General features: G+C 41.8%; 1 protein-coding gene across 5 annotated transcripts in view; it reads right to left on the reverse strand.

The window, feature by feature from the left end:
• The window catches only part of ralgapa2 (Ral GTPase activating protein catalytic subunit alpha 2), a 93,735-nt gene that overhangs the window by 50,150 nt on the left and 19,219 nt on the right, over nucleotides 1–24,366 (reverse strand). For 3 of the 5 annotated variants that reach the window (XM_062397984.1, XM_062397987.1, XM_062397985.1), the window contains exons 4-24: nucleotides 16,969–17,026; nucleotides 14,920–14,963; nucleotides 14,170–14,350; nucleotides 13,922–14,037; nucleotides 13,242–13,380; nucleotides 12,641–12,849; nucleotides 11,621–11,866; nucleotides 11,224–11,406; nucleotides 10,529–10,660; nucleotides 10,250–10,398; nucleotides 10,047–10,158; nucleotides 9,618–9,855; nucleotides 8,705–8,884; nucleotides 5,626–5,748; nucleotides 4,538–4,623; nucleotides 4,346–4,436; nucleotides 3,961–4,134; nucleotides 3,110–3,289; nucleotides 2,215–2,408; nucleotides 1,815–1,913; nucleotides 1,239–1,394 (exon numbers count right to left, since the gene is read on the reverse strand). In XM_062397984.1, coding sequence (XP_062253968.1) covers nucleotides 1,239–1,394; nucleotides 1,815–1,913; nucleotides 2,215–2,408; nucleotides 3,110–3,289; nucleotides 3,961–4,134; nucleotides 4,346–4,436; nucleotides 4,538–4,623; nucleotides 5,626–5,748; nucleotides 8,705–8,884; nucleotides 9,618–9,855; nucleotides 10,047–10,158; nucleotides 10,250–10,398; nucleotides 10,529–10,660; nucleotides 11,224–11,406; nucleotides 11,621–11,866; nucleotides 12,641–12,849; nucleotides 13,242–13,380; nucleotides 13,922–14,037; nucleotides 14,170–14,350; nucleotides 14,920–14,963; nucleotides 16,969–17,026 — 3,090 coding nt within the window. Of the gene's footprint in view, nucleotides 1–1,238; nucleotides 1,395–1,814; nucleotides 1,914–2,214; nucleotides 2,409–3,109; nucleotides 3,290–3,960; nucleotides 4,135–4,345; nucleotides 4,437–4,537; nucleotides 4,624–5,625; nucleotides 5,749–6,141; nucleotides 6,289–8,704; nucleotides 8,885–9,617; nucleotides 9,856–10,046; nucleotides 10,159–10,249; nucleotides 10,399–10,528; nucleotides 10,661–11,223; nucleotides 11,407–11,620; nucleotides 11,867–12,640; nucleotides 12,850–13,241; nucleotides 13,381–13,921; nucleotides 14,038–14,169; nucleotides 14,351–14,919; nucleotides 14,964–16,968; nucleotides 17,027–24,366 lie in introns of all 5 variants that reach the window. The other 2 variants (XM_062397989.1, XM_062397988.1) reach the window with 2 other exon arrangements.

Raw genomic sequence — 24,366 nt, forward strand, 5'->3', positions numbered from 1 at the left:
GAAGGAGGAGGGGTGTAGTAAGAGCCACTTTCTTATGGTAAGCAGGCGTGCGGCTGTCCTCTATTGTGTGGCGTGAGGACTCTTTTCTCCGGCCAATTTGAGCATGCTTCAGTGGCCAGCCTGGCTCTGGCCCCCTGACGCATTATACAGAGCCACAACAAAAGCTGGAGAATGTTGCTACGTCCCTCCGTGTGCTCCCCCCCTCATTGCTTTACTCTACACTACGTTCCCCAGCCTCCCCTCCCGCTCCTTCACACACACGCAGACGCACACACTCACACTCACTCTCAAACACACACAGGCAGGCCAGCCCAGCCCACTCTGGGCCCCTGGCCGACATGTCAGTCTAACGGAGCGCGACAGACGTCAATCCTTAATTAATCACGTATACTCGGCAGGGGCTCCAAACATTATTTAACGACATGGAAAACATTCTAACAAGCTTGTCGCACTGCCAAGGTGCAATAGAAACCCAATCAGGGGGCACGCACACACACACACACACACACACACACTTTTATCCATGTCCTTTGTTTTGGGGTACTCCATTCATCTCCACTGAGCTCCGTTTGAAAGGAATGGAGCAAGGCCAGATTTAAATATGAGGAAAGGTGTGGCTAGAGGAGGTGGAAGATGCCAAAACAATGAAGAATTCTTCATCACCACTGATTGGCAGCCAGTTTTCAAAACAGCTTCAATAATCAAGGACTGCAAAACAACTACATGACCCTGAGTTGAGTCCCGAAATACCTCTGATTGAGCCACCTCAGGCCTTTTCATTTGGCCTAATCTCCACCTGACCGACCGTGGGGTGACGGTGTTCACGTTGGCTTTATGTCACTCCACACTGAAGTAACTGAAGGTCACTGTCACTGTGATAAAAAGGGGGGTTTCCCCTCACAAGCTGTTAGGAAGGTGCATAACTATAAGGGTGCAAAGGTTTAATCAGCAGCATGTGTGTGGCTCCGGGAACAACTACATGACCCTGAGTTGAGTCCCGAAATACCTCTGACTGGGTATAGATACTTATTGATAAATCAAGTGGTTGCCTGAGTCATAATAACACAACACATCACATAGTAATAAATGAATAGCAAATTAGCAACTACAAATATCCATTTTCCCATTTTCATATATGGCCTGTGTACAGGTGTAGAGTGTGTTGGACTGGTGCGCCATCTAGTGCTGAAAAGAAGAACAACAGGATGCTTTACTGAGGTGCCACCTGATGTCTGTACCTGGTCGTCGCTGGAGAAGCCCTTGTGTATGATGTAGTAGAGGTGCACCAAGAAATCACTGTTGGGGAGCACATCCTGGTGTCTGGTCATCATCTCACAGATCAGCTTGTAGGCCTGCAGCTTGCCTGCCTTGTATTCTGCAGGTAGCATGGTGGCCTGTGGAGGAGAGAGAGATACAAAGGTTGTTTTTATTATGAGGAGTTGAAAACTTCGACTACTGGATGCTAATATATTTTATCTATTCTTTTACACTGTTTGGAAACTAGTGCAAACAATGAGGGCTCAGGGGGCAGATCCAGCAATTTCTTTCATGCTTACAATTCAAGATGTTTACCAACATTTTCGTTAATTGAGATAAATTCCAAGATGTATTTTGGGAGACTGATGAAATAATTATAATTAGAAAACATAATTCAAATGTAGTTGGATGTGGGAACTCTTATTGTTGACTGTTGGTGGAGGAATGCCCTCGACTGAGTGTTATTATATTTGTATTTATTGTTTTGCTGGAATATGATGATTAGATATCGCTATTTCCTTTGCCTGTGGGACAGTTTCTGTTACTGCTGCTCATACCCTGAAGAGCCATGAGGCAAGCATTCGCAGAGGAGGGATGAAGGCAGGTTGGGGTGGAGAAGACTGGTTGTCCACACTGATGCCAAGGTTGTCCCGGATCTGTAAGAACAAATTTAACTTCAGTCAGTGAACACAACCTTTCTATACAAGGAAATAAAGGATTGATTTATTATCACGTGTATGTGTGAGTATGACATGTATGTCATTTATAGTTATTCCCTTTCTGTTATTTTGGGAAGCCTGTGTCTTTGAACATTGTTAAAAGTGCTATAAAATGTATGATTATTAGACTTTTCATGGAGGCCTCGGACGATGGCAACAGCATCTTTTTAAGGGTAAGTAGTTTACCCCGAACTGAGATTAATTGCTTCATATCTAGGTGATTTCCTCTCCACATTACCTTGGCCAGCTTGTGCCAGAGCTCATAGAGATATGAGAAGACCTTGGCGTGGATTTTTGGGCAGCGGATACTGTTGACATCTCCCAGGATGCCCAATATCCTCCTCCAAAGGACGAAGGCTGAATCAGCATGCCAACCAGTCAGGGTCCCACCCGCGATGATGCTGACGTCATCAGCCAGACACTCACTGCTGTCTGCAGGGTCGGAGAGAGTGTTGAGGTGGTTTGAGTTGCAAAATAAATTGTTCTTTAAAACCCATATGTGTAGCTGCCAGAACCTAATACAAAGTGAAGCAATTTCATTTTATTGTGGATATAGGCTTTAGTCAACAAATGCAGCACATATTTAAAATGTTGAGACTTGTTTGCAACACATAAAATATGAATTAAATCTCAGAGCCATACTGTTTCTGTAAGAGCAGTTGTTGACCAAATCCATATTTATTTTTTCCCAAATGCATCCCAGTACTACAATCTTTGTTAGAGCACTGAAACACTTTTGGGAAACAGGCAAAAGTCACATGCATCAGCCCAAAATACTTTGTAGGAGGACAGTGCCACCTAGTGGGAAGAAGAAAGATGGGGAGGACAGGGAGTGAAGGCCTGAGGAGGACACATATAAATGGAAAGTGTATGAGGCAGAACACTTGTGGTTTTTGCTCTTCCAGCAGAACATTAACACTAAAATTTGAGGGAATTCATGAATAATTCCAAGGGAAAAAGTCATTCAATATACTTAATTAAGTGACTGTGATCTGCGAAATGAGAGGATGGATAAAAGAAAATATGGAAAAGGAAGAAAAGGATAGGCTGAAGAAAATATATGGAACATGGAAAATCAATGGAAAATGAGGTCTATATAGTCTATCTGATGAGTAGCAGCTGGGGAGCAGTACCCAAGTGGTGTGGCATGTGTAAGACAGACTGATGCATGGTGTCTTCCAGAGGGCAGTCCCGAGGGCACTCTGTGTGCACCAGCAGGGCTGGAGAGGCGGGGGGGTTCTGAGGGTAGTGGTAGTGGTTGTGGTGGTGGTAGGACGGGGGTGCGGAGTGGGAAGGGAGGGCACACTCAGGACCTAAAAAAAACGACAAGGGAGAAGGGGTAAAATCGGCTTTTGAGGAAAGGAGCACAGGGACAAAGGAGGAGTGACGACTCCATGATGGTCACAGTGTGGGACAACACAAACAAAAGGTCACATACAAGGGTGTGAGGGGCAGAGGGATACATGAGCAGGAATCAGGAATGATGTAGGAGAGAGAGAGGGGGTAAACTCAAACCTGTAGTTTTTCAAATAAAAATATCGAAAACTACCAACATAAAAATTCCTGCTGGGTTTAATCAATCTCTATACCACATGTTCCTTCCCCGTTGATAAAAATTCAAACACAAGCTGTCAGCAGCTTTAAAAAATGGAACGTCTGAAAGAGGCACTGAAGCACACACTGACAAGCAAGTGGAGATTCCTTACAGAGTCGCTTTGAGGGATATTGGAGGTAGCACAACCTCAGATGGATGTGCTAAACGTGTAGATAGGAGTGCACTGTGAAAAGCAGCGCTTTTCTAAAGATGGCAATCTGTCCTCAATGGATAAAATCCTTTACCGGCCACTGAAAACCAAATCGACTTGGCCAGAGTTTGCACCCTGAAAGGAGTCTGAAGATCTTATTCAGCATTTACATAATTATATATTCACATCAGGGTTACATATAGGGAAGTAAAATCTGGTTTCGCTGCTTGTTTCATTACCTGCTAGAGCCTCATTGTGGCTGAGCAGCAGGCTCCCCTGGCTCTGGGGGTCAGTCGTCACATCCATGTGGGCGGACTGTGTGGACTGAGTGTCAGCCTCTTCGTCGAAGGCCTGCCAGGTAACCTCAGCTTCATTGAGGTAGCCGTTGGACGTCTCGCTGCTTATACTCTCACCTAGGGAGGGTGAGTGAAGGAAAGGGATAAAGGACACAAAAGATTAATACAGAGAATTAGATGGCTGGGTGAGGAAAACTTAGTCAAAGAAGTAGGCTTTGATTGATATGTTTGATTTTAATGATTTACTTCAAATATTAACAGCCCACACAGTTATACAGATATCCCAAAGAATGATTTTTAAGACATAATTGTTGATGTAATCTCTAACTTTTCTCTCTGAGCTTGGGCAATGTGTAGTTAGTCTGGCCATCAGCATTGCACTCTGTCTCAGCCGTACTGCTGCTCTGTCGGATGAGGATCTAGGAGCACAGAAATATGTATAAATGAGATTATATATTGTATGGATTAAAATCTTTTGTTCATTTAAAATAATAATCTTTTAGAAAATGATTCTTCTCACCATTGGTGGCTCACTGTTTTCTTTCCTGCCCTCAGACGTCATGCTATCTGAGCCACAGGAAGTCGGGGAGTACTCTCTCTTCTGGGCTGAAATGCAACATGAGATGTTGTTAATACGCAAAGGGAAAATATTCAAATCATCCTAAATAACAATTAATTTCTAGGCTTTACATCTTTAAAAGTATGGACAGGCAACAATTACTTTTTAAGGTTTCATTCTTAACATTTCTTCAGGGACAACATTTACAAATTAGGGCTCTATTCTAATGATCTAAGCATTCAGCGCAAACGCATTCAGAAACTGTTGAAATCCATCATTGCCAGTTGATAAAGAAGATGTTCTGCCACTCACACAGTTAAAAGGCAAGTTCTTTATAAATTTTTTGTGCAGAGCATGCAATAAACCAATCAGAGGGCTATCTGCAGTCCCTTTAAACGCCAGGTGCACGATACCTGATTGCCATTATAAGGGGAGATATTCCAGGTAGTAAGATATTTCTGCATAAAAAACTGCTTCACTTCATGACAATCTGTGTGTGTAACAAGCAGTGTATGTCTGCTTTCACATGTTACCTCAGATTGCACCCTTCAAATTAAAAGAGACCACTGGGTTGGTCAAAAGTAAAAGAATGTAGAATGCCAAGAATGACCACATCTAATTTTAAGACCAGCATGGCCATGTGCACTGAGATGGGCGCAGGGGCATTTCTTTTCCGTCACACTTATGAAAAAGTTTTTCTAATCATTATATCTTATTTTATAATTTAAAATGCAGGGCTTCTTATCCATCAAAGGATTGCCTCAGATTGCCTTAGTTTGCCTCAGATTCCATCACACCTGACTATGGCCTGGACACCTGTAATATCTGACTCAATGTCTACAAAAAGTTTCCATAACGGGTTAAATATAGACTGATTTATTGCTATTTCATTGGATTGCATCTCATCAAAATAGTCTTATTAATAAACGGTCAACTCAACTGGCAAATTAGTTTTTTCCTATTCACTGTTACCTGATGGATTACAAGTAGTTCAGATAAATCATCTTAATACAGGCCTGCTGATTGGCATTTCTTTCCAGATGATTCACCTGGTAGAGTTTCCGACAGCTGCTGGGTGATGTCGGAGGTGCTGCTGCTACGTGGCAGAGGGCTTTCCCTGCCTCCCAGCTCCTCCTCTCCCCCACATTCAGACAGCTGACATTCCTCCACATCTGGATCAGGAAAAAAAGGACACACGGATAAACCAGTGCCACAAGACCATGAACACAAAAACTGAAATCTTAACATGGATTTGCAGTCACTGTACAGACGAAGATTTGATGCATTCATGAAGATATGAGGTAGAATCTTCAGCATGCACACATGCAGTGGTGATGTAGACATGTAAACTGTATTTCCACACAAACCAGGACGGCCCCTAGGCACAGTTACATTGTAAAATATGTTCAATTAACAAGACTGCTGTTAAAAACAATAACCCGCTGCTCTAGATACAGTCACAACAGACAGACGGACAAACTGGCAAATGATGACAGACAGTGACAGGTGAATGGAGAGACACACACAGACACACACACACATGCAGCTCTCACAATGCACTTTACCTGAGAGTCTGTGAGAACAAGCAGAGTTACCAGAAGAGATACCAGGCAAGAAAGAGCTCACAGTGTGGAGCAGCATAGGGACACTTTTAGTAGTGGGAATAGCCTCGCATAGATGAACACAGTTGCTGATGGACTGGCTTCGCTTAGCTTCCATCAGGGGAAGAGACAAGCGGAGAAAAGGAGAGACAGTGGAAATAGAAAAGAGGTAGAAAGGAGAAGAGAGAGTTCAGTGACAGCTTAAGGTACAGAATGCTACAAAGCTGCTTCCATTGATAAATACATGTATGAGCAGGAGAGCAGAGTAAAATAAAGCACTGAAGAGCCAGGTAATGACATCAATACATCAGTGAAATCTGAATATATAACAGAAATTCCACAAGATAATTACAACTATAATGTGATTTTGTTTTAAATCCCAGATAAGATCTACAGCAAGGGGAGAAGAGACTGATGCCAAGCTCAGATTGAAGCAACAGAATTTAGTTTCATACTGACACTTTTTCTGAAATATGAATAATATAAACAATAGATATTCAGATGTTTAACCATAACATCAACTGGCATACTTGAAAATTATTCATTAAATTTACACACAATATACAATAAGTGGGACATTTGCCAGCTGAAAACAAAACTTGATAGCATTGTCTTGTTCGCTACATTTAGGAGACACTTCTCCTAAATGAATTAAAACATTCACATTCCTGTTGACACAGCCATAATGTAATGTTCGGGGACATACAGGCCAATATCAAACTTATATTGTAAAAGTATAGATACTCCCAAAAATACCATAATACAAATAAATAAATAAAAAAGATAAATAGTGAGGTATGATATCAGCCAAGATTAGCTTATTGCAAATATTGAATTGGTGATTGGTTCCCGAAAATAAAATTCAATACAGAAACGTAAAAGTTGGTTTTAGTAACTACACCACTATGGAGTTTGTTCACCAGAAAGGCCTAAGGACAGTTTTTTAACTGTAAACTTGTGTGCAGTTTAGTCACCATTCAACTAGGGATCCTTGTGAACAATATTTGTTTGTTGTTTGTGTTTATGTCAACAAATTCTATAGGTCAATAGCCAGTAAGATTTACCTTCTGCCTCAGTGCACCCTCAGGTTCAGCTTTTAACGTTTTTATGATTAAAAGGCTGAAACCCCTGATGAGGCCAAGGTACAATTAAAGATTATTATTATTATTATTTTCATTTTTACCCCAGAGTTGGTTCAACTGGATCTCTGGGGTTATAGAAGATGATTTAGTCCCATCATGAAATACCAGCCTTTTCTCAATTATCAAGAAAAGATCTCAGCACAATCTTAGTTTGGATTTGCATGAATAAGTATATCCAAGTTTTCACAGTTGTCAATGCGGAGGCATTGTCATTGTGTCTGGATGGCACTTCAGGGTTAATCTCAAAGAGAGCAATGGAAAAGGGCAGTTCTATTCTCTGCTTTCAGCACACTTTAATTATGCCCTTTAGTGAGAGAGAGAGATACATCGTCTCTGCTACAGCCTGCACTGCTTCCCATTTATGCATATTAATGAGCATTAATTACACTCTTAATGAAACTATCAAAAACTGCCATGCAATTGATGGGTGGGCCTTCTCTTGAGGAGTGAGGAGGAGGGCTGTCGGCCCTTTGAAGATCAATGTTGGTGAAATCCAATTAGGCCAAAGAAAGGGAGGGAAATTGAAGGCCTAGTGTTTAATGTGCGTCTTTGTTTGTTAGATGCATATAAACAGAGTAACAAAAGGTGCATAAACACGCACATGAGACACATAATAGATGTGTCAGTGCATGTGTGTGTGTGTATGTGAGGGAGAGCGAGAGACACACAAAATCCCTACTAAGACTTCATCCTTCAGGCACAAATACATCTCCTCCTCACTCAACAAGCGCGTCATTTCAGGACGTTGGTGGTAATTGGAGAGGCGGAAGGGGAAGGAAAAGAAAAGGGATCGTCTCTGTCTTTTATCCTCCGCATTAAGATTCTGTCGAGACAAAATTAAGACAACCAGAACAAGCACCGAAGCCAGTTACTGCTCTCCAGCTCAACTTATAATCAGCCTGCCACGTTCTCATCAGATAAGGGCTGTCTGCAGGCTCTGCAGTGAGCTAAGGACAATATGTGTCCAAAGAGGGCTGGTGACATGCCGTGGAAGAATCGAACTGACATGGAAACATGTTGACGTTGGCCAGTGACATATGAAGGAAACAATGGGGGCCATCTGCTGGTCTCTTTGTCCCCGGTGTTGGGCCTTTCAACGACACCTGGGCTTGTGCACACATGGACGTGTCCGAAGGCTTTCACACACCGTAATACGTTTGATAAACCCTGTGGTCAGATGTATTGCTCCAGAAGGTTATCAGTATTGTGTTGTTAGCCCGCACAAAGCGAGAAGATTAGCATAGCATGGACACAGAATAGTATATGCATTTTGAAGATTATATAAAATCAACCCCCTTTGTCATTGACTTCTGCCTGCTTTGATGGATTAGTAATATACAGCCCAATGCAACAACACTGTTATCAATAGTGTTACAAGAACCTACCAGAGGCTTTCTGACGGACGTTGTTTCGGGCATTCTCCACGCCAGGAGCTCCTGACGTAGTGGCAGACCGAATCCTCATGGGCTCTTGAACCGCAGGCCCGCCCTGCTCCCCCTGGTTTCTCCAGCTCAGTGAGAAGGAGCGTGCCACTACTGCGCCCTTCTGGGAGTCATGGATCACTCCTGACGTGCAAAGAACAATATATGTTGAGTACTGAGTGTATATCTTCTATTAATAAGCTTATGTATATTTGGATTTAGCACTATCAAATTCTACTAACATGTGAGACAGTCCTCTGTGGCTTTAACCATCACCCACATTATAATAACATGTTCAACATTATCTAGCATGTAGTGTGGTTATTGAACTAGCATAAGCATGAGCTGGAAGGGAGTTTGGCAGTAAATATGTCACAGCTAAAAAAAATTGACGTAACTTACTAGGAAAAACTAATACTCAGCATTGCTACCTCCAACACAGAAGTTATGTTTACATGTGTTTGTCTCTTATTTAGCAGGATTACAGACAGAAACGTCAGGACCACATAATCCATGTGCTCTGCTAAGTGTCATTCTAGTTTAATGATTAAAGACAGAACGAATCGATGAGTCAAGGATCAAATTGAATCCTGTAAAGAAGTAACACCAAGTATAGGTTTTGGTTACACTTCATAAATGTTATTCTGAATAACAGCTTTGTGACACGTAGAACTTCTAACTAATTTCCCCTTTTGCATGTTTTTATTGTTTTCAAACACTGAGTCAATGATCAGTTTTGAAGTTTAAGTAAAACAATCAAATACATCCAACTATCGTAAAGTTAAATTCAGAAAACTGGTAAGGTAACCAGATTAAGCTTTCAAACTGTTGAACACGTTTTCTCCCAAATTCCCCCACCACTCCCCCCCCCCCTCACCACGTCCTCTCTGCTTTTTCTCCTTCTGTTCACTGAGTTTGTCCAGAGGCAGGCTGCCCATGTCCAGGCCGTAGACGGTGCGTGCCAGCACAGCCGTCAGCGAGTCCATGATGCTGGCCCACTCTGTCACCAGCTCCTCCCAGCAGGTAAGAGAGGACAGCACTGCCAGCAGCTCGTCCCATAGCTCCCGGGAGATAAATACGCACAGGTTGGCTCGCACCCATGCCACGATGATGGTCTGAATGCAAGATGAGTTAGTATAAACAGAAACACAAACAGATACAGTAAATAAACAGTTGGTTCCCGAGAAAAAAGTTTTCCTCAAAAAGGAAAATACATACCGTAATTACAGTGTATTATAAAATGTATAGATATAAATAAAATACCCTGTGTGTGACTTAATGTAAAACAAAGCACATGCAGACATACCCTAAAGAGTATCGATGCTAAACTTTCAGCAAAACTATCTTTTCTTTGGTTTTCCTGGGGCCTCTTCATCACCGCCTCAGTGATCCTCAGTAGTACCTGCAGCATCTGCTCCCTGCACGACACAGACAATTAAATCAAATGAAATATCATGATAGAGTCTTTAGGAAATAAGGCCTCCATGTATATTTGAATATCTCACTGACCATGTCTGTGTGTTCATCGTGTGCTCCATGATCATGTGACGATAGATGCTAAGAACCCCCTTGCACACCTCAACCTGGTTTTCCAAGAGTTTGGGTACATCCTGGCACGGCTCCAACAGGAACACGTTGGACGAGTTGGTCAGGAACACCTACACGCATGAGTGCATGAAGGATGAGCACACGATACAACAAATAGAGCATGTAGTTGACAATTGCTAATTATAATCACAACATGCTGCGCTCTCAGGATAACACACAGCCCTGCACACAGAGACAGACCTGTAGTGTAGGCTGGATGCCAGCCTTGATGTCCCGGTTTTGCTGCTCAGTGAGGAAGCCCCGATTGATGGCGCTGCTGAAGGAGTACGTCCTCCCCCAGCTCGATGACCTTCTGTGACCATGAACCTCCGTCTTGTAGAAGACAAGGTAAGACAGTCAGGTGGGAACATAAACTGAGATACTGATGTAGATGCTATTCAGAAACGAGCCTCAAAGTTTGTTGAGAAAAAACATTCCATGCTGTAATATTGTATATATCAGCTCTTTGGTTCTGTCTAATAAATGGAGGCACCTAAAGCTTTGTTTGGACCTTTTGTGATGCAGGCACATGATGATTCTCAGGTTCCTCAAACTATTTTATCTACAATAAATATTTACTTTTTTTAAATATCTAGTTAACAGCGCACTCAGTTTTGTTCTTCTGCAATTTACGATATGTATATTCTTAATTCGATCAGATAAGGTGGTACAGTTTAACTACTGCTAAGGCTAACCAATTAGATCACTTGCTTTTGTATTTTGCATTTCATTTAGTAGTAACATCTGACAACATATGTGCTCTACTAAAAGGTCTCAAAATTCTCTACGACACTACCAGACCTTTAAATCTAAAACTATTATAAGTGTATATATTGAGAGTATATATATATATATTTATATATATAAAAGTTGATATATATTAGTTTTCCTTTCACCTGTACATGAATGTGGTTTGTCTCAGTGTTGAGAATCTGCTCAGAGCTGTCATCCACTTCATCTTCTTGTGTTGTTTTCTCCGGCTCGGTCATGAAGCCGGGCTTGTCCTGCAGAATCCACGTCCTGTACACTTTGATCACCTTCCTGGTAGCTGACGCCTCGCAGGAGGGCAGCAGGAAAGCCTTTAGAGGGAGAAGCTTTAACTTATTCAGTGTTATGAATCGTTTTGAAGTGTGGCCTGAAGGATTTTCAAGTTATGTGAACAAACGGCCAGCAGAGGGCAACATAGTACATGTTATCACAGTGTTGCCATCACAACGATGAACCTATATGAGGATCTGACATTAAGTTTCACAACATCAAATGAAGAAACATGTCTTAGGGACCACACTGTACCTGGTGGAAGACCTCGTTGACAAAATTCACGTTGTCCCGGGTGGACAGCAGGATGGCGTGCACCATGTCATAGACATAGCGGTGCTCCTCCTCAATGCTACACAAACTGGAATCACTGGGCCGCCGATCCGACAGCGTGCTGCTGTTGGAGTGGCTCTTCTCAGGCTCCCCCGCTGGTCCATTCGCATCCCCGTCCGATATCTTATCCTCCTTCTTCTCCTGGCTGCTACTGCCTGCAGTGACAGTCTGGACACCACAGTGAGACATAGATAAGTGAGAATTATTCTGTATGCTGCTACAGGGCTTCCTACTCCGAGTTAAATAAATGATCATGAGAGTCTCAATGACAAAGACTTTCCATAGTTGCATTTTTTGGTCATTTTTAAGCTGCTGCACGAATCAAAATGTAATCATAATAACATTAATTTCACATTTTATTCATGTCTGTCTCTTCTCATGATTCCTGTCACTTGATTTACTGTTATATTAAGGCACATTCATGGCTGTGCTGTGAGAATGGGTGATGCAAGTAGAGGGAGATATATGGAGAGGCTGTGGGAGACATCTTCAGACTTGGGGTTGACAATTGCTCTTGTAACTCTGTTAGTCTTGTTATACTGTTTCATCTTCTGGTCTCCTTGATGCATCCAGTCTGAATTAAAATCTTCTGCATTAAGACATCAGCTGCTGCCCAAGTTCTCCTTTCACCAGCTTCCAGAAAACGTCCATAACAATTACCATGACAAATTGATGGAAGGATGTGGTATGGATCAGGAATGAACCCATGTGTTCCATTGTGTTCAACATTGTGAGATTGGATGTTTTTGCAACATTTTCGTTGAAATTCTCAGACACTCATTTATGGATCTTGCTTTTAAAAAATCAGGCATGATTAGGTGACAGGTCGAAATGAAAATCGGCATAAGTGAATTTAAATGTGGTTTCATAAGGGGACTGTTGGTCCTTGGCGGAGAAAAATGACAGCTGTAAGAATCAACGGAAGGGTACTGTCGCAATCACCTGGATGAGTTTGGGTATGACTTCGGTGCCATTCTTGGCGCCCTGCGCTGCAGCAGCACTGCTGACATACTTCTTCTCCAGGAAGAAGGTGACCAGCCAGGTGATGAAGGCCACACGGGGCGCCAGATACTGGTCCCTGGTGCAGAAGGTGCTCTCATTGTTCCGCGTCACTGGCACATACAAGGGTTTTGGTCTGTGGTGCGGGAGGTCTGATTGTGGAGGATTGGAGAAGTGAATGAGGAACAGCAGAAGGTAACAGAGCACAAGGAGTAGAAGCAAGAGAGATCAAACATCTCAAAGGGTCTGGTAGCTGAATCAAACAGTTCACCTCATTTTCTGTTTACAACGCTATATTTTTGAAACATTTCTCTTCACAACACATCAAACATCCGTCTTTGTAAATAAAAATAAACTCTTTAGTTGTACTCAAGCGCACAAGCACACACTTACTCTTTAACTTATTAAATGCTTAGCTACTTTTTAATGAACTCATTAGTTTCTCTTACTTATTGTTTAAGTAGTGCAATTGTATTAAACTGAATCATATTGAAAAGGATTCTGCAGGAAGGCCGAGATAGAAACACAGCATATGTCCTCTTACCTAATAAAGGCTTGTAGAGGTTTGTGAGCTTGGTGAAGGAGGGAAATAAATGTGGAAGGTAGTACTTCTTGAAAAGGCTGAAGAGAAACCTGAAGCCTGTGTTCTGGTTCTCTTTGTTCCTCCATTCTAAACTGGAAGCCTGGCAGACAGACGGCACAAAGGCAGACAAGGTCAGGAGACAGGGAGAGGAGATGTTTCCAGCACACTGACAGTATATTGTTTCAAACACAATAGTCTGAAGGTTCCTCTAAGAAACAGTGCACAGAGGGAAAAGGGTTTGGGCTAAGTAAACAAGTCCAACTAGTCCAACTTGACACACTTAACAACTCATATTGTATCTTGTTTTCTATCTTATTGTCCCCAACATGACCTTAGCAACATATACAAGGTGAAACAAACATACATTGAGGTAGAATTCACAATTGATGTATTTTTCTCCAACCTGGCTACTATATAATGTAAACAGAGATAACAAAATGTGGGTTAAATTGTTTCAAATTTTCCAACAATTGTTTCTGCATCTCACATTTAACATTGCAATACAATATAAGCCATGTCAATTTGAAACACCTCATGCTAACAAGGCATCCCCACCAAATTCTGAGATTCAGCTATAGCTTCACTATAGCAAGTGATTGTATATAGGTGTGAAGTATTTTTGCAGCCTGATTAGTTGTTACCTGTATGACCATGTACTTGAGCAGGGTTTCGAGGATGAAACAGGTCTGGTCCTCTGCAACTTTTTCCCCAGCCAAAGCTGGAACGAGCGGGGTGATCTCCTCAGGCACCACTTTAGCTGCTCAGAGTGACAGATACAAAGACGTGAATTCACCACAGAAAAACAAGAGTCATTAACTAAAAACACATGACCTCAGGGATCGCCCTCAACGCATAAGGCAGCACAACAGAATGCAAGTTCCTGTCTCACCATCGGGGGGATTGGAGAAGGGGTTGTAAATGATGGTGTCAAGGGTGCAGGGCCCTCTGGTGGAGGGCACAGCAGGGAACCCTGGCACCAGACATGCAAAGATAAGAAACTGCTCCTCAGCACAGTTGTCCCTCAGGGCCTGCAGCCACAGCAGGAACAGACGGATCCCCTCACATCGAATCTAGATGGAAGGATATATTAATATACACAACAAAAGCTCATTTCAACAATGTACATAAACACACATGTCTGGAATTCATCTTTAAAACTAAGGTCCAATCTTTGAATTACAAAACTAAGGTCCTGTTTAAACCTGGTAATAACATCCACACTGTGAGATTCGCTGAAATAAAAGAGATCACTAATTATTATGTGGGCACAGACTGATATTATGCCAGTGGCCGCACACAAATCAATGTGAGGTCAGAGACATTCGCTGAGCAGGAGGTCCTTCATATGCGGCCCAGGATGTATTTCCCTTCACACAGCGAAAAGAGTGTGGTCACATGCATCCCAGAATCCCTCTGAATGTGGTCTGTGTGATCAGATCATTGGATGCAACGAGGACACACATGAACTCTTGTGATCGTGTCACTCACTCAGGATGGATGTTTATACCAGGTCTGATCAGGGTGTAAATGCAGCATACTGGGTAGCTACATTATTTTTAAATTAACACTTACATTAGTGTTATGGTTCATAATGTGTCCTGGAAATACATTTTTTATCTTGTAGTAATGAAAAAAGTACCTTGAATGAATTTCCAGTGTGTAGAAGCTTTTTCAGAATAGAACCTGGAAGAAGGTAAAAAAAGGCACAGTAGTCAAAGTTTAGCAATGCAGATTTTCACGAGACGTCCCTTACACAACAAGTAGTCCCCCAACAAACAGCACAAATGTGAAAGGAGGGACCTGCTAATTAACCTTGATGGGTGGTGCTGACAATCTAGAGGCTTCGATTCAAATTATCATCAGTTGGCAGCGACATGCATTAGTGAAAGATATCTGGTCCCAATCTGGTGCATGTACACTTTTTTATCCCGGTTTCCACTGAGGACATCCGGCACAGGAGCGACTTCAGCCAGGTGCTGTAGCATAAACACAAACCATGGTGGCAACGAAAGAATCTCCCATCTCATTAAGTTGGTTCAACTGTGATGAACAGCTACTAAAAGGATGCCCTACTCATAGGAACATGTTCTGTCCATTTCACAATGACTTGACTCTACAGCCATGGCAGTGGATCTTCATCCACTGCGGCCTAGTTCTGTGCATTGGCAGTGACAGCCCCACACCGGCCGAAGAGGCCATGTTTAATATTTGCTGTGGCTCTCATCTCCCATTGTTGGCAATAAGGTAAAGTCAAGTCAGCAACGCGAGGTTGGCCTTTAATAGGCAAAGTGGCCTCATTTTCAAAAGCCAGCAGACAGGAATCAAAATATTTGGTAGACTATGTTGTTGTAACCATGGTACAAAAATACATCAAAGGGGCCTTCATTAAGAGTTAAGTAACCAGGATACTATCCTTCATTATGTAAACAGGGATATGAATAACCACATCTCTCAATAGTCCAATGTTAACACCATATCCGGAATATGATTAAAACCGGGATAAAACTCATAACTGGGATACTGGAGGGCATGTATACGCATTCATATTTAAGTGGTAGCCTCGGAGACTCGGCTGAGTTCTTCTATAAGAACTACAAAGTTTGCATATGAGTTTGTGTGTGTTGGAGTCGAGCTATTCTCAATCTTCTCTCACTGGGTCAAACCAATAATATCTCTCTGCTGCTCACATAAAGGTGAACAGGAATCCTTTCATAGGTCTTGGGCTCGGGACAAAAGGAATCGTACGACATTAAACAAGTCAGTGGGTTTTAATGTGGTGGCTGATTGGTGTAAGTCAGCAGATAGAGGAGGATAAAAGGTTTGAGGGTTTTCTTCACCTCTTAATGGTCTGAGTTAAATGTCTGAAACCTCGCAAATCCTGAGCTACAAGGACAGAAACACTCAAAGTCATTAGAGCCGTTCCTGATCCAAACAACCCGGCACAAAGAATCTATAATGAGAACACAAATGCTTTCAGCAACTGCTACTGTACAATGTGGAGGGAAAAAAAAATGATGTGAAAGAGAAAAGTTATCTTAGGAATTCAATTAAAACTCAGGTATGGCGAGAAGCTATCCAGCCACCACATTTTTTCAGAGCCAAAGTACATAGTGACAACACAGCTTCTTGACCAATGACACGTGAACTGATGAGCAGCAAAGAAAACTGAGTAAGTTCAGAAAAGGGCCAAGAGGCAGCTTTAAACCTGCAGTGATTTGTCGTCTAATGATAGAGAGAAAAATGGAAATTGTCCAGGCCATCCACCCATCCCGAGATGAGTCTAGATATTTGGAATGACGAGCCTGAGGGGGAAGGCCAATCTACAACCGATCTAGACCCGGACGGTTTAGCGGCCAGCGGCTGACAAACAACTGTTAAAATTGAGGTTATCGTTTTTGTGCAAGGGTTTTCCTATTTTTCGTGTGTGGGACTGAAATCATGCCAGCATAATTCAATTACTTATTTGCATTTCAAATGACGAGCTCATTTGCATTTCCCATTTACATCCCCCTCTAAGACAAATTATTTTCTCTTCATTATGGAAGCTCGAGGTGGTGGTGGAGGAGATATTTTCGCCACCACTATATCTTGAAGGTCACAGAAGCATAAGAAGGACAGACACAGGGACAGCACATAACTAGACCTCATGGTAGTGGCAGGTATTTCACATTGAGTCGTCAGAACGTACCTATACTGTGAAATTGCCATCGGTTGTAGACTTTCTCTGGCAGAAGTTGTAGAATTTTCTGAAGGAAAAAAGGGAAAGAGAATTAAAGGATTAGGTTCAGTCCGGCATCAATTATTAGCTATCAGAGCTTTGTTTGAGTAATAGCATTATCATTAGAGCTGCATTAGTTTGCATAGCAGGGCCTTTCTTCTTCACTATATGTTGCTTGCAGAGAGCTTGAGCGGTTGTTGCATTTACAACGCAAGCGATGAGCTACACCCTCTGAGCAGTGCTACTTGTTCTGCACAGGATGCTACAGAAACTCCCAATCAGAAAGTGATGAGACAGGCAAAACCAGTACACGTTTCTTCTAGACTGGTTTGTTCTGGAGCTGTGAATTCTATCGTTGGCTATGTACAACACAATTTGATGTGTTTTTTATTTAGAGGTGAAACTGTTGAAAGATCAGTGGCTCCAGCTTCGAAAGTATGAACAAGCCTTATGATTGTCTTAGTCTTGGTATCTTTGGATTTTGGACTGGTTGTCTGACAGTGTTCTTCTCCCCATCTTTATTCAAGAGCGAGGTCCTTTAGTTTAATCAATCAAATTTGATTTGTATAGCCCATGTTTACAAATCACAATTTGTCTAATAGGGCTTTAACCAGGTTAAAAATGTGCCCTTGCACTAAGGATATTGTGTTGCTGGATTGCCTGTGCTCCAGCTTCAGCTCTTTTCTTTGTGCTCACGTTGCTTCTGTGCAAGCATGCCACGTCTGCTCTTGGATTTCTCTGATGCTCTTGGATTTTGTTGAGCAACCAGTTGAGTACAGGCGAACAGTTTGAGCACATCCGAGCAAACCCAAGCACCAGTAGGAATTATTGTAGGGTTCTGAGTGAGATATTTGCAAAATCTGAACATAAAATCAATCAGTTCTGATTTCAAACTTAAAGACCACTTTCTTGAATAAAGACAGGAGAAAAAAGCCACATATGACAAAACATGATGTCTGGAAAAAATCTGCAGATAAAGAGATAATGAACAACACTTTTACTTTAATTCGGTAAGTGTCATTATGTGACCAAAGAAGTAAACACTTAAAGAATTTTGCAGCCTTGCCCCTTTTCTCCACTTGGCCTCACATGTCTGCAGATCTCCGTGACACAGGGCAGCACTGAGAAATGTCACCACCTTGTCGAGAACCGCTTTACAACTCAATTAGAGCTTTCTAACCTTTCAGCAGCCTATCATTATTCTTGAATGCAGCCACAGGTTAACTGGGTCCCTCTGGAGAAATGAAAAGAGGCCGGGGGGAGGGCAGATGTGTGTGTGCGTGCATGAGTGGTAGGTTAATAGTCAGTGCGCTGTGAGCAATTGATACGCCAGTGGCTCACTCCTCATCAAACCCTTATCACTGAACCAATAAGACTTCATGATTACAATGTAGAGGTCGAGTCTGTCCTTTTGCCGTGTGACATGTGAAGCTCTCACGACCACACACCCATCTCTGGTCGGAATGATAAAAAAGTACAAATTTTAAATAAAATTGAAAAACTCAGGGAAGATGGCTACAGAGAATTTTCAAAAACAATGTGCATGACCAAAGTACAAATATGTTTTCTCCCACCATAGATGCAAAGTGCTATGCAGTATGAAGTTAGAGAGAACTAACTTGAAAACTATAAAGGAGGATTTAAAATTTGGGAACGCACTAGAGACTATAGAGGAATAATTTAGTGAAAGCTTTTTTTAATGTCAAAGATTTCTTTCTTGTTCATATAGCAATCAGGCTTGTGAGAATTGTTTGATAAGTGAAATTAAATTAAGGTAAATGAGTGACGGAAATCACATTGGGTATGTTAACATTTTTATTAAATATTTTAATAATACACTAAAAATACTATTTATTTGTTCCAGTATAATGTCTTTGCATGTTTCTATTGTAATAGAACAACTTATCGTATTCTGGTGTAAAATGTCATGTTACCAAAACTATATTAAAGTCTAACAGATATAGATTTTTGGAGGGTGAAGCCAATTCTAATATTAGGAAGTAAAACATTTTCAATACCAATTAGGCATATAAATATATATATATATATATATATATATATATATATATATATATATATATATATATGTATCGTAAAAAAAATGGAAATGCCTCCTAGACTGTTGCTATCAAACGCATTCAATTGTATTTAATAGTGTAACCATAAACCTTGTTATAAATCATTATAAATAAAGAAGCCAAATACAACCAAATTAATATAGAATTTTAAACGTAACATAAACATAACTGCAGATCTTTTCTGCAAAATAAAAGTTTTTATATCAGGCCACATTGCCAAACATAAACGTCAAAAGGCTCATCAGCGAATAAATCAGTCATGCATTAAATATCACAAAGAAGGTTGGAATATGATGATGACATTCTATCGTCCAATGCTTTGCCACATGATACTGGGACTTGTGGTGCATGGTCCGGAAGTCATCTCATGCTTTGAGTGTTTCAGCTTGTCGACAACCTCCCTCTTTCCATGTCATCCTCCATCTTTAACTTTCCCTTCTTGTCCTCTGAGACTAAATCCCCGTCATTACCATTGACACTGGAGATAGTGAAAGACATATATGGCTTTAAGGGGGTGCTGGATGATTATCTGTGCTGCTCAACTTCTCTCTGATCCACAGGCGTGATGATATTCATGTACAAGCGTGTGGCTGCACCTTGTTATTGATCCCACATGGGATTACTCCATGTCTATTCAGGCTCTGCACCGGCCTCATCCACTCTGTCTCTTTGCCGCAGCAGACACATTATGCTCGGCGGTAACACAGCAGGGTAGGCAGCTTAAGCCTTTGCCAGTGTGTGTGTGTGTGCAGACACAATAACACCATCTTTCTCTCTCCTCACAGGACATCAGCAAGGGAGAGTGGGAATGAGATGGAGAAGGTAGCTCAGAAAGACTCCCTGTGGAGCTGGAATGGCGGCCGCAACAATGTGGAATTTACTGGCTGATATGAGGCGAATGCGGAGTCTGCTGGACTAGAGGTTGGTGGAGTTACTCTAATCTGCAGCCATACTCCAGCATAAAGATGGGGGCATTACCGTGGTAGGACAGCAGCCTTAACACATTTACATGATCCGCACTTAGGTTTCCAGCAGCAGGGCCCGAACATGACACCGAATAAACTTCTCCCAGAGGTGGTCTACAAGGGCTTTTAGAAGGCAGCAACAGACATTGAGGACTCTCAGATGAAATGAAGTCATTAACATATTGTTTAGCTTTTTTACGAGTTGAGTGTACAATCTATGCACTATGAAAAATCTCCTAAGAGACAAAGACAAAGGAGACAGAAAGCAGTATGCTGCTAACACAATGTACATGTGTAATCAGAAAACAACAACGGTCTAAATCCCTAAGAATGGAGCTTATAGAGTGCATCCCTGCGGCCAAGGCCCAACAGTTCCCTATATATAATTAAGCAGCACAAAATGACATACCCAGATATCTGTTCCATAAACATGGCAGGTTTTTTCATCGAGATCTGTAGATTATTCTCTGGGAAATCTGTGAAATTTTTTTGAAAAATGCAATCTAAAAATCCAGGATCTACTTCTTGGCGGAAGTAAACATAATGATATAAATAAAAAACACAGTAAATAATGAAGAATGTCAAGTAGGATATTGTTTATTATTTAGTATTTTTAAGTCTAAAAATAAAATGAGTCCTTGATGCTACAGTCACTCCTGCACAATGTGAGAAAAGATGTCAGACGAACGGACACCTGGTTTGTCTACAATGCTCTTTAAGGAAAATCCACACAGTGTAGACCAAACCAGACTGCTTATTTACATGCAAACCAAATGTCTTGGCTTGCCCTCATTATTTTCTGGTGAAGGTCTGGGCAGATAGGGGGCGGTGTGGCCTTGGGGGTAAAGGGGTCGTACTCCTACAGGAAGGTTGCCGGTTCAAACCCCACTCTTCCCCATCTGCATGCCGAAGTATCCTTGGCAAGATACTGAACCCCTTAATGGCCCCTCATAAATGTTGAGTGTACTAATTGTAAAACGCTTTGGACAAAAGCGTCAGCTAAATGACATGTAATGTAATGAAATGCCAACAGGTGAAGCATATGTCATGTTAAGCAACTACAAAATATAATAACATCTAAAGCGTTTTTGACTTTTATTTTTGAAATATTAACAAAAATACCCTCAACTATGAACACAATGAATAAGATATGTTTTTATTATTTCTCATGTTATCATTCTCCTATGCAGCCAGTAGGTGGCAGCAGCAGAATGCAATCAAAATCCTCTTGTAAGATCAGCCTGGAGGCTCAGGTTCCTTCAGCAGGCTCAGACCATCCAGGGATGTTTTTCAGCACTTTCTGCACAGTTTCAGACAAATCAATCATGTCAACAAAGCACTACATCTATAAAAAAATATGCATCTTGACATGCACCGCTTATGAATCTTTGTCTTTGCATGTGACAAAAATAGTATTTTGTAAACTTGTGGCTGACTCCAGCAGTTCAGGTTCAGAGGTCAAAGACAAGGTTATAAAAAGGCCTGAGACATCAAGATCATATCCATGTGAAACCAAGCTGTACTTGGTATCCAACTGGTGAGCTGTCATTCATTACTGGGATTTAGCTAAATGACTCTGGGTTAAATTCTCAGACACGTGTTAGACAACATAGCTTCAGTTGATGTGCATCAAGAGGAATAAGAATACATTACGATAGACAGCAGAAAATCAGGACTGTCCATAATACACAATGATGCTGTTACTAATTACACACACACACACACACACACACACACACACACACACACACACACACACACACACACACACACACACACACACACACACACACACACACACACACACACACACACACACACACACACACACACACACACACACACACACACACACACACACACACACACACACACACAGAGACAGAGAGAGAGAGAGAGAGTCAGCGGTGCATCGTGAGCAGGATGTAAATGAACATTAGGCACAATCAATCCTTTGAATGAACTGCCAGGTGGAAATCAAAATACCTCCTCCCTCCTTACTACAGTTTTCCTTTTTGTGGTTTCTCACTTAAACTGACACATATGATGGTTATATATATAGTTTAGTAAAATGCATCTTCTTTTCTTCCCTTTTCCCCATTTGTTGGTTCAGTTTTGATATATATATGTTATAGATCTCCTGAAATATTAATCTCAAGTGACTACCTTGGGTAAATAAAACATAAACCAGTCTCAAATCTCAAATTTTCTGTTGCGTTCTAAAAGACGACCAAACTCCCATCCCCTCTTAACTAGGTTAATCCCACAGCTATCTATCAAAAATGAGGTAAGATGATTTAATAGGCAGATTTACCCACATAAAGTAAACTGAACAGGTCAAGTCTCAAATAAAAAATAGGAGGGGGGATACAAACAGGATGGCAAGGGAAACTCAGAATGCTGACTCAGGTCCGGATGACAGACGAGTCATGCTAAGGTCATATCCTGGAGTGAAAGTGGATAAACACACACTTCCCTTTGAATTGTGTTGGCCCCAGAGCTGTCCCTTAACCTGTCCCACAACCTCAGATCAGACTCACCATGACCTGCCGTCTACAGTCATGGGAGCAAACGCACTGGAGTCCCCCGAGGATCTTTACCAAGAAGCTCAATCTGGTCTTGTGACTAATAACCAGTCTCCATTAAGACAGAACATTATTTGATTTTGTTTCTCTCAAAGAAACACAGAAACTTACTGTGAAATCTGTGTTAGTCTACAGCAGATTTTCAGTACCTTTCTTACTATGCCCTCATATTTACTCTTGTGTAGGTTTACAGCAGAAAGAGGTGATATAACGGTGGTCAGAAAGAACACAATCCAACTCTTATAGGATATAGAATCATCTGCCCAAGGGAGACACAGAACCCAACTGTCAAGAACGTTAACTTGAACACTGTCCAAGTATTGATTTGGATTAGTCTGTCGGTTTGGCCTTTGCTAATGCTGTTTCCAACTTTCGTTGTGTTATTTGAGTTGCAGCAAGTAAAGACCGTCTGCAGGACTCCGCCCAAAGAATCCTGAAGCCTCCGCTGCTGCTGAACAAAGAGCTGTTCACCTGTTTAGTCAAAGTTCGGTGAAGCTTGACTCAGTACGCAGAACCACGAACTGGAGAATCAGTTGGCATTGCCGCTACTGACGCCACTACACAGCGTTGGACGACTGATTTTTCAAAGCTTATCGACATTGAACAACATGTCTGAATGCGCCAATCGACAGTGTTCTTCCTCGGGTCCAAAAACAATAAGCACGCAAAGTGAGAAGCGTACAAGAGGAACGGCTCTTGAGATATGCTAGTCACATACAGACAGACAGATTTATTGAACTAGCAGATAGATGGGGAAAAAACCCTTGATTGGCCTCGTTCAACATGAATCCACTGGTGAGATACAAGTCACAATGTTCTCACACTTTTCACAGGCCTTTTTGTTCCTTTGTCCTCATGAGATATTTGTTGCCAGGAAATTGACTATACCACACTTCTATACACAAATCTATTTAGCTAAAATCACTTGTTTCACCTCGAATACAATCGAATCCCATGTTAGGCATTTTAAAGGCCAGTGATTATTTAGGTGAGTCATGTTTAACAGGGTAAAGAATTGGCAATGCAGAATTGTTGCATTTGGATAATAGTGCGAGAACTCCATAGTAAAGAACAGACCTTTGGAGAAAAGGAACTGATTAATACTTCAGATGTAAAGGCAGTGAATAAATCTGTTGCATATATATGTTTGTACGAGGGTTGCTGCATTCTCACAGAGATCAGGTCTCTGCTCTGTCAATCCTGGTGCAGCATCACAAACTGTCATGGATGCCTCTGAGGCAGCAGACACAAAGAAATCCTAGAAGGCAATGGCGATGGCTGGTGGTGGTGGCGGTGGGGGTTGGGTGTTCCGGCTGAGTTTAGGGGGAGGGACAAAAGCTTACCCCCTTCTAGATATCCATTTCTGAAACAGGCTCAGCGTGGGGACCGTACTCCCCCACACAGCAACCCACGGAAAAGGGGGTCACATACCTCATCATGACAGTGAAGTAATCCGCACATAGCCCGCTCGGAGCAAACACACACGCATACACTGGAGACTTGTACTGTATGTCAGCCAGATTTGAATTCAAGGAGGGACTCAGGTGGATGGATGGATATTGAGGGGAGGGGGTGCAAACTCCCATCTGCCCGGAGAGATGAGAACATAACTGTGGCTTTGTGACTGAGAGGGGGCAGCGATGTTGATCTTTGTTGTTCGTCTTAACCTTTCATACATAGTGTATCGCAAAGCACAGAGTTTCAAAACGGCTTTTGTCCCCGCAGCAGCTGTTAGCCAGT

This window comes from Platichthys flesus, chromosome 10 (genome assembly GCF_949316205.1).
Source record: "Platichthys flesus chromosome 10, fPlaFle2.1, whole genome shotgun sequence".
Classification (NCBI taxonomy): Eukaryota; Metazoa; Chordata; class Actinopteri; order Pleuronectiformes; family Pleuronectidae; genus Platichthys; species Platichthys flesus.